The sequence below is a fragment of the Lepus europaeus genome, chromosome 17 (assembly GCF_033115175.1).
Source record: "Lepus europaeus isolate LE1 chromosome 17, mLepTim1.pri, whole genome shotgun sequence".
NCBI classification, from domain to species: domain Eukaryota; kingdom Metazoa; phylum Chordata; class Mammalia; order Lagomorpha; family Leporidae; genus Lepus; species Lepus europaeus.
In genome coordinates, this window is record NC_084843.1 from 71,973,881 (window position 1) to 71,982,803 (window position 8,923).

Here is an 8,923-nt window from a genome sequence, read left to right on the forward strand (position 1 = left end):
GCACAGCAGGTTAAAGCCCTAGCCTGCAGTGTCAGCATCTCATATGAGTGCCTATTCGAGTCCCGGCTGCTCCACTTCTGATCCAGCTCCCTACTAATGTGCCTGGGAAAGCAGTAGAAGATGGCCCAAGACCTTGCGCCCCTTCATCCATATGGGAGATCTGGAAAAAGCTCCTGGCTTCGGATCAGCTGAGTTCCAGCTGCTGCGACCATTTGGGGAATGAACCAGCGGACGGAAGTCTCTATCTGACTCTACTTCTCTCTGTAACTATTTCAAATAAATAAAATAAATATTCTTTAAAATATTAGGGGTGTTAGAGGGCTATGTTTATGCAAAGAGTAGCACCTGTTCATTTCCAGCCATTGTGTATAACAAAACAACTAATTTAAAGGTTTGTTTGTTTGAAAGGCAGAATGACACAGAGAAAGAGAGTGAGATCTTCCATTCCACCAGTTAACTCCCCAAATGACCACATCAGCGTGGGCTGGGCCACGCCACAGCCAGAATCCTGGAACTCTATCTAGATTGCCCACTGGGTAGCACAGGTTCAAGTACTTGAGCATCTTATGCCACTCTCTCCCTACACATTGGCAGGGAGCTGGCTGGGAAGCAGAGCTGCCAGGACTCGAACAAATGCTCATAGGGGATGCTGGCATTTCAAGTAGCAACTTAACCAGCTGTGCCACAACACCAGCCCTAAAGGCTTTGTTTTAACAGGACACAGTGCCACTGGCTTTGTTCCATGAAGATAAATATTGCATTCCCCTTTCTCTGTTAAACCCCTGTGTCAAGTTCAGTGCCTGGAACACAGTAGATGCTCAATAAACAGTTGAGCTGCTGGGGAGAGTTGGTTTCTAGGGCCAGAGGCTTACACCATTTCTACCCCACAGCCTGGGTTATTCAGCCGCTGTCTCCTTCTTTTCTCTCCTCATCCACCTCAGTGTCTCTGTGGCCCTCAGGGTCCTCGCAGATGACTGAATGGTCTTGGAAGGAGCTGTCCCCGCATTGTGGGGCTGCAGGGGGGCACCTGGGGACTTTCCTGTGGCGAGGACAGCAGTACAGGCCCCACTCCCGGCAGCTGCACAAGCCCTGGGCTGCCCAGGCATAGAGGCCCACAGGCACCGCCAGCAACACAACACACAGGACCACTGTGATATGCAGGAGGCGCTCGCGACCCTCCAGCCCGCCGCTGTCTCTCCCGGTGACAAAGACCACACACCGGCCCTGGTGCGGGGGCTGGCTGCCCAGGCTGATGCATGCCTCATACTTTGTGCCAGGGAGGAGGTCCTCCACGGCATACGTGTTGATTCCAGGGCCGATGTGGACGACTTCCTTCCAGAGAGCTTCATCCGACGCGATGTAGAGGGTGAACCACTCCTCCTCAGAGCTGTCAGCCACCGCAAGCCATTGCAGCAGGATCCCATGCGCTGTCTGCTTGAGGACCCGCAGGTCCACGTAGGCATTGCCCTCCAAGGGGCTAGAAGGAGAGAGGGGTGCAGGCAGGGCCCGGGGAGGCAGGACCTGGAGGGAGATGATGAGGGTGCTCCTGCCCATGGAGTTGGAGGCCAGGCAAGTGTAGTTACCACTGTCTACAATGTGGGCAGCAGGGATGGTCAGCTCTGACAGAGCAGCATCTTCTGCAGGAGAAGAGGTCACCACTGGAGGAAAGAGCAAAATAGTTACCAGCCAGCGGGATAGTGCCGAGCAATGCCAGGTGTATGTAATCGCTGATTGAGCACATACGTAATGCCAGGTGTCTGCCTCCCAGTTGGTTCTCAACTCACATATGTGGGAGGTTGAGGATCGAAGCAATCATCCAACTTCCCTTACTGAAAGTTGCTCAGAGGCAGCAAGTTATCTGGAACCCAGTCGGACCTCTGGAGATCAGACTTTCAGCTTGAGTAGCTGCTCCCACCAAACTACCTTGGCCTTGCTGAGCCTAATGCTATAGTCTTCTAACGTGTCACAACTTTATTTCAAGAGTAAAGTCCTACTTCCCAGATATGCAGTGCCTCGGAGCCAAGTGCCCGGGCTCCTATTCCTTGCTCAATTTGAGGCAATCTTTAAAAAGTTCATGAAAAACACATATTAAAAAACGTAGCCGGTGCTGTGGCTTAACAGGCTAATCCTCCGCCTTGCGGCGCCCGCACACCGGGTTCTAGTCCCGGTCGGGGCGCTGGATTCTGTCCCGGTTGCCCCTCTTCCAGGCCAGCTCTCTGCTGTGGCCCAGGAGTGCAGTAGAGGATGGCCCAAGTCCTTGGGCCCTGCACCCGCATGAGAGACCAGGAGAAGCACCTGGCTCCTGGCTTCGGATCAGCACAATGCGCCGGCCGCAGCGGCCATTGGAGGGTGAACCAATGGCAAAAAGGAAGACCTTTCTCTCTGTCTCTCTCTCTCACTATCCACTCTGCCTGTCAAAAAAAAAAAAAAAAAAAAAAAGAAAAAGAAAAAGAAAAAACTCTGCATGGGTTTAAAAATAAAAAATGTGGCTGGCGCCGTGGCTCAATAGGCTAATTCTCTGCCTTGCGGCACCGGCACACCGGGTTCTAGTCCCAGTCGGGGCGCTGGATTCTGTCCCGGTTGCCCCTCTTCCAGGCCAGCTCTCTGCTGTGGCCCGGGAGTGCAGTGGAGGATGGGCCAAGTGCTTGGGCCCTGCACCCCATGGGAGACCAGGAGAAGTACCTGGCTCCTGCCTTCAGATCAGCGTGGTGCGCCAGCCGCAGCGCGCCAGCTGCAGCGGCCATTGGAGGGTGTATCAACGGCAAAAGGAAGACCTTTCTCTCTGTCTCTCTCTCTCACTGTCCACTCTGCCTGTCAAAAAATAAAAAATAAAAATAAATAAAAAATGCTTGCACCCAAATAAATGTATTGCCTAATTCCATTTGCCACAAACCTTTTGAAGAACCTTTGCATACTGGTCCTAGGCAAGTTGCTTAAATTCTCTTGGCATTAATCTGCTCATCAACAAAATGGGATAACAGTTTACCCATAAGCTTGACAGTAAGTTTTCAGTAAGCTTTAGCTGCTGTTACTACTGGGGGTGGAGGGCGGTGGATAGCTGTAACACATTGCCAAAGACAGACAATTTCTGGATGGTGTTCAAAGACACTATGACAATAACCCTGCATTTCTCCTTTTTTTTTTTTTGGCATTTAATTTCAATTCAGCAAAATGAAGAGGAAGAGTGAAAAATGTGGTTAATTGAGTATTCTTTTAACCATGTACAACAACTACTTAGGCAACCAGCTACAATTCTCACATTTTAGGCAGATGTGTTCTGGATGGGGCACAGAAAAAGATGTAGGAATCCACAAAGGTCTTGCATCTTGAGATACCCTGGGGAGGCCATCCCTGGCTTTGTGACATGCCCACCCTACAGGTGTCTTTGAAGTTGATTCCAGTTGAGCGATGAAAGCAGAGCACAGAGCTCCAGGGAAGGAGAGGAAGGTTTGAGTCCCAAGCCTGAGGCCCGTGGAGTTCACCTCCCCTCCCCAGACCTCCCCTAGCATTACAACTCCAGGCCAGTAATGTCAAAATGCAGTCAGTATCTAGTACTCCCAACCTTGCCTGCTGGTAATAATTAGCAGGGGCAGGGAGGGGACACTCACTGAAATATGTATTCTCAGTTCCTACCCTGGACGCATGGAGTTCAAATCTCCAAGGAAGAGGCTTAGAAATCTTATTTCAAGTAGGTACCTCAATTTATACCTGGGAAATTTTAGGAAATAAGTGATGATAATCTCTAAAATCCATCCTAATCAGAAATTCTAAAATATGTAGTATATTGTTTTGAAAACACTCAAAAAACTTGTTCACATATGAATCTATAATATTTATAAAACATGCTAAATCAGCCTAGTATATGTATTTATTTGTGTATATATACATACATTCTAGAGAGATCTCTATGCATTAAAATAATGCTGATATGAGCAGGCATCTGAAGCAGTAGGTAAGATACCTCTTGAAAAGCCTACATCTCATATCAAAGAGCCTGGGTTCAAGTTCCAGCTCTGTTCCTGATTCTAGTTTCCTGCTAACACACATCCTTGGGGGCAGCAGGTAATTAAATAGTTGGGTCTCTACCACCTATGTGGGAAATCTAGATTGAGTTCTAAGCTTTAGATTTTAGCCCAGGCCAACCCTGGCTATTGAAGGTATTTGGGGAGTGAGCCAGTAGATGGGAGCACACACACACTCTCTCTCTTTTTCTCTGTGTCTTTGGAAAAAAACAATTAAAATAATGCTGACAATGGAACACTATCCTGGAATCTTACGTGTTGCAATGAGATTAATGTAGGCAGAACTCAATCTCACCTGTACTGTGCTTCATGACTGAGCCATCTTAGAGCTTCTCCAATGAGGGTGAGGTTGCTATAGACCTGTCCATTACCCCCTAGATATGCTGAGATGGTGCGTGTCACTTACCATCAAATTCTCTCCACATGCTCAGAGGGTAAGTCCATGCAATGGTGGGTGAGGGCCGGGCCTGCGCCAAGCATCTCAGGGTCACATTCTGTCCCACCTGGATGGTGACTTTGACTCTAGAAGTTGAGATCCGTGGCTTCATGCAAACACTGAGCTCAATTTCGTGAAAAAGCTGTCCTGCCTTGGAGAGAGGGCCCTGGCATATCATGTATGAATTCACCAGGATGAATGGGAGGCTAATAGACCTGAAGAACTGGACAAGTCCCCTAAGGCGACAGTCACAAATCCAGGGGTTGTCATGCAGTGCCAGCACCATGCTGGAGAGAACCTCACCTGTGTACCCAGGCTGTCGGCATTTCTGGTAGGCTGGCCAGTTCAAGAAGACACTCTTGGATACCACTGTAAGCCTATTGGAGGATAGGTCAAGATAGGTCAGGTTGACCAAGAACTGAAAGGCTAGCTCAGGGAGTACATCAATCCTGTTGTGTTTGAGATCCAGGACACGCAGGAGAGGGGTGGCACGGAACACTGTCCATGGTACTGACCGGAGCTTGTTCCCCTCCAGTCTCAGCTCCCTCAGTTGTGGCAGGTGCTCCAGGGCTCCTAGGTGGATCACAGTGACATTGTTAAAGTTGAGCCAAAGGTACTCCAAGGTGCTCATGTTAATGAAAGACCCTCGGGGCAATTCAAATAAGGGGGAGTTTTCAATTCTCACTCGCTTGAACTCTTCAGGAAGGTTCCCTGGGAGCTCACTCAAAGAGACAGAGATGCACTGCAGAGTCCTGTACAAGAAACCAAAAAAGCTTTCAGAAGAACATCAAGGAGCTGAGAAGTGGATCGGCTGTTTCTGGCATTAGACATGCAAATTAGATGAAAACTATTCACTTGAGATAAAAGGGTCAGGCCCTTTTTGGTAAAAATGAACAGTTCACTAAAACCCAGCAATGACTGGAAGGGCCCTCATAGGTACTTTGCTGATTTCCCACCAATTCTAGGCCTGCTTCCACTCTACATCATCCCCAAGGAATTCCCAGCCCCTTTAACCCTCTGGCATCTTGCCCACACAGCGCACCTGCCAAAACTCTCCTCTGAGCAGGTGCATCCTCGCAGACAGAAAGGCTGGGCTGCTTGTGTATCCAACAAGACAAGAACCAGCAGGAAGTCACGAAACACTGAGGCCATATTTCTCCATAAGAAACTACCTTGTGTGTTTTGAGTAAGTTTAGTCCCAGCTTCTGAGTAGCGAATCCTATTATGAATAATCCCTGGGGATGTAGGTCAGCACAGCCGTGGCAAAGCCCTGGGAGGCTCTGAGGATTGTGATGGTCCAGATCACAAGCTCAAAAGAAACGCATGCAGAGGGAGCTATGTCTCCTAACTAAGACTACAAAATTCACCATTCGTCTGATTCTTTTCTAAAAGATTTATTTATTTGTCTAAAAGGAAGAATGAGAGAATGAGAGAGAGAGAGAGAGAGAGAGAGAGAGAGAGAGAGAGAGAGAGAGGAGAGAGACAGAAAATGATCTTCCATCTGCTAGATCACTCCTCCAAAGGGCTTCAATGGCTAAGTCTGGCCCAAGCTGAGGCCAGGAGCCAGGAACTGCATTCTGGTTTCCCACATGGGTGGCAGGGGCTCAAATATTTTGACCATCTTCCACTACCTTCCCAGATGCAATGGCAGAAAGATGGACTGGAAGCAGAGTAGCCAGGGTTTGAACCAGCACCCTGATGTGGGATGCCAGTATTGAAAGCAGTGGCTTCGCCTGCTGCAGCACAACGCCACCACTTTGTCTGGTTCATGAGTCAGGAAAGCAAGCTCTAAGTCACCCTGGTTCTGTCTGTCCTCAGTCTCTTATAAAGAAGTCAGAGAAATAACCAAGTAATGCTATACTGAACACCACAGTAGGGGATACTTGTCCAGAGTCCATCTGATACGTCATCATGCACAACTGGCTCCTGGCACTTGCATTTCCAGTCATCTTCTCAAAGCGAAAGCAGATGATGACTCACAATTAACTCTGTGACCATTGCTATCACTTGTTCTTCCCCAGCACCTCACATGGTATAGCTCTGCTTCTTCTGCATCAAGACAGCTGCACCTGCAGCTTAGATGACCAGAGTCAGAGAGGCCTATGGAGCAGTTTCAAACACAGATGGCATTTTCTGATGAAACCAGAGCTTTTTTCTTTGCTTGGATTTTTCCTGAATGCTGTGTATTTCACACCACAAAAAGGAAAGACATGCATACAAAAAGATACGTGTGATGCTGGATACTTGCTCTGAGCCACATACTTGCTAAGCACAAGGAATGCAGGGGTGAGCGAAACTGATATAGACCCTGCTTCTTCTTTCTTTCTTTCTTGCTTATGCTCCCAAATCTTGATAGTTTAGGGTTGTCATTTAACTTCTGTGCGCCTCAGTTTCTATTCACATCCATTTGAAATACAGAGCAAGAGAGAGATCTTCAACCCTCTGGTTCATTCCCGAAATGCCCACAATAGCCAGAGTCAGGCTAGGTTGAAGCTACAAGCCTGGAATTCCTTTTGGGTCTCTCCTGTGGATGTCAAGGGGCCCAAGCACTTGAGCTATCACCTGCTGCCTCCCAGCACGCATCAGCAGAAAGCTGGATCAGAAGCTGAGGTGGTAGAACTCAGTCTGGCACCCCAATAAGGGATATGAGTGTCCCACGTGGCAGCTTAAACCACTGCACCACAATGCCCACCTGGTGAGCCTGTTTCTCCTCCACAAAGTGAGGATATTAATAAAACTTCACAGTGTTTCTCAGAAAGTTTAAGATGACATAAAATAAGAACACCCAGCTTACAGTAGAAGCCTAAGAATTCACCTCCCATGCCAACAGATTCTTCAAAACCAGAAACACCTCCTTCCCCATTAACTGGGGGCACTTCCAAATGAATATTGAAAATCATGGGTTCCTGAAGCTCATGATATACATTATACCCTACAAAGGGCCTCAGTGAATAAAATCCGCTTAGTAGCCAACCAGTGAGGGGGCAATTGGGTCACCAACTAAGCTGATTACCCACCAGGCTTTCCACCCTCTCCAGATATGTTTGCTTGAGTTCCCCTACAATCCGGGTAGATCTTTGGAGTTCCTATGGAGGTAAACACACAAAACAAGAATTCTGTGAGCACACAGATTGTGGCAGGCAAAGGAATGGGTTGACGCTCAGCAAGAAGTAGGCACCAGCCATGCCCTTTCCAAGGCAGGCTACATCCAGTGACTGAGGGTGGGGAGAACAACAGGGCCTGGCCAGTCTGGCCTGATGGGAACAACTCTGATGAGCACTCTTTATTCCAGGGTCTTCTGCCAAGTTTGCCATGTTGTCAGGCTTGCTCCATGGAACTACTTTGTTCTACCTACAGATATCACTAAGCACTGTGAATTCCTTTCCTTCCCCTTCGCCCAAAATACAAACACTTAGAGAGGCTTTCTCCCCTACAATTTTCTCTCTGTCCATCCCATGCCAACCTTTTCAAATGAATCCAGTTCTCAACTTTCCAGAGGCTCATAATGAACAACATGGCATTGTGGCATAGCAGGTAAACCTGCCACCCGCAATGCCAGCATCCCACACGGGCGCCAGTTCAAGTCTCAGCTGTTCCACTTCAATCCAGCTCCCTGATAATGTCTTAGGAAAACAACAAAGGATGATGCAAGTGCTTGGGCCCCTGTGTGCCCACATGGAAGATCTTGAAGAAGCTCTTGGCTCCTGGTTTTGGCCTGGCCCAGCCTCCAACCATTGCGGCCATCTAGGGAGTGAACCAATGGATGGAAGATATCTCTCCCTCTCTCTCCCTCTTTCTCTCTAAGCCTAAATTTCTAATAAATATATAAATCTTTAAAAAAAAAAAAAGAACAACTACTGGCTATCTCTGGACCTCTTCTTCTCTCTTGACTCCCCATCCTCTGATTTCCTTATGTGGCACAAGGGCATAAAGGGTACCTAGGCTAGGGCTTAAGGCAGGAAATTAGCATAATTAAGGTTAGCTTGGGTCATGTCATTTCGCTTAGTTAACCTGAGGTTAAGGCTAAACCCAAGAACTCTAACAACCAGGGGTGTCTGTGTGTGTGTGTGTGTGTGTGTGTGTGTGTGTGAGAGAGAGAGAGAGAGAGAGAGAGAGAGAGAGAGAGAGAGAGAGGGAGAATATTGTCCCCTTCTCTCCTCTGCAGGATGCTTTTACAAACTTGGCCCTTAGAGTTCATGGGAGATGAGTTACTCTGTGCTTTTGAAATAGTTTGGTGTGAGTGGTTGCTGGAGGCAGCTCCCCCGTTTGTCTTACTACAACTCTAATAAGAAAGAATCCTGTCTATGCAATTGGAAAATGCCACTCCCTTCCCCAGTCTTAGCAGAACTTCAGCATAACTCAGGGAGAGAACTGGGCAACTCATCAAGGAGCAGACACGCTACCTTCCCTTTCACTCATGCTCCGGCCTCTTCTCACCCCTCCATGTGCTACCACCCACATCTGA

The 8,923-nt window shown here is 48.2% G+C and overlaps 1 protein-coding gene across 1 annotated transcript; it reads right to left on the reverse strand.

Moving 5' to 3' along the window:
* Positions 1–900: 900 nt before the first annotated feature.
* Positions 901–5,610, reverse strand: LRIT2 (leucine rich repeat, Ig-like and transmembrane domains 2). The gene is made up of 3 exons (XM_062214301.1): positions 5,501–5,610; positions 4,429–5,210; positions 901–1,658 (listed from the first exon to the last, which is right to left on the reverse strand). The coding sequence occupies exons 1-3, from the start codon at positions 5,608–5,610 to the stop codon at positions 901–903; spliced, it is 1,650 nt and encodes a 549-aa protein (XP_062070285.1).
* Positions 5,611–8,923: the final 3,313 nt, after the last annotated feature.

Coding starts and splice junctions, on each gene's coding strand:
- LRIT2 (XM_062214301.1), bottom strand. CDS start 5,610: ATGGCCTCAGTGTTTCGTGACTTCCTGCTGGTTCTTGTCTTGTTGGAT. Junction 5,211..5,500: donor TCAGAGGAGAGTTTTGGCAG/GTGCGCTGTGTG, acceptor TTTCTTGTACAG/GACTCTGCAGTGCATCTCTG. Junction 1,659..4,428: donor CATGTGGAGAGAATTTGATG/GTAAGTGACACG, acceptor TCTTTCCTCCAG/TGGTGACCTCTTCTCCTGCA.